General features: G+C 40.1%; 1 protein-coding gene across 1 annotated transcript in view; it reads left to right on the top strand.

The window, feature by feature from the left end:
* The window catches only part of dok7a (docking protein 7a), a 23,780-nt gene that overhangs the window by 4,555 nt on the left and 18,248 nt on the right, over positions 1-977 (top strand). Inside the window, exon 2 of the mRNA XM_016535698.1 lies at positions 370-556. Within this exon, the coding sequence (XP_016391184.1) occupies positions 370-556 (187 nt within the window). The remainder of the gene's footprint in view (positions 1-369; positions 557-977) is intronic.

The following is a 977-nucleotide window of genomic DNA, read 5'->3' as shown; positions in this document are numbered from 1 at the left end:
CCCTGGAGCACAAAAGCAGTCTTAAGTCGCTGGGGTATATCTGTAGCAATAGCCACAAATACATTGTATGGGTCAAAATGAGTCCTCTCCTAACAAACCATACATCAATGGAAAGCTTATTTATTCACCTTTCAGATTATGCATAAATCTCAATTTTGAAAAATTGAAGACTTAAGACTGGTTTTGTGGTCCAAGGTCACAAATGATATGATATCATAGACCCTTCAGACCTTCATGACTGTGTATGTGAAGGTTAATAAGTCTCTTAATATATCAGATAATTAGCTGTTTTTATTGTAAGTCTCTATAGGTGAAGGTGTGTGTGTGTGTGTGTGTGTGTCAGATTGTCTGGTGCTGTGCGTGTATAAGGAGCGCGGTGTGAAGGAGAGCAGCGTGACGCTGGAGCACATCTGCGGTCTGGAGGCGTGTGTCGGCGGCGACGGCGTTCCCTTCATCCTCTCCATCCTGTGTCTCAGTCAGAGCGCCGTGCTCGGGTTCGACAGCAGAGAGGCGCTGCAGAGCTGGGACCTGCGGCTGCGCTACTGCCTCGGGGAAGGTCAGAGGTCAACATTCAACACAAACAATATTCACTTACAGTCCACAATAATCAATAATAAGCCTGCGTCTGTTGGGTCTGTTTCTGTAATAAATAGGGAGTTTAGTGTAATGTCTCATGCCCAACATATAAAATGCTTTTTTTTCACACACACAGCTTTATGAGCTCATATTGATTCAAAGACTACATGGAATAATTAATTTCATATTTAGTATAATATATATGTGACCCTGGAGCACAAAAGCAGTCTTAAGTCGCTGGGGTATATTTGTAGCAATAGCCACAAATACATTGTATGGGTCAAAATTATACATTTTTCTTTTATGCCAAAAATCTTTAGGATATTAAGTAAATATCATGTTCCATGAAGATATTTTGTAAATTTCCTACCGTAAATATATCAAAACCTAATTTTTGATTA

This window comes from Sinocyclocheilus rhinocerous, unplaced genomic scaffold, assembly GCF_001515625.1.
Source record: "Sinocyclocheilus rhinocerous isolate Xijiao unplaced genomic scaffold, SAMN03320098_v1.1 scaffold1898, whole genome shotgun sequence".
NCBI lineage: Eukaryota > Metazoa > Chordata > Actinopteri > Cypriniformes > Cyprinidae > Sinocyclocheilus > Sinocyclocheilus rhinocerous.
Note: the sequence above shows the minus strand (reverse complement) of the source record. Positions and strands in the feature narration are given on the sequence as shown.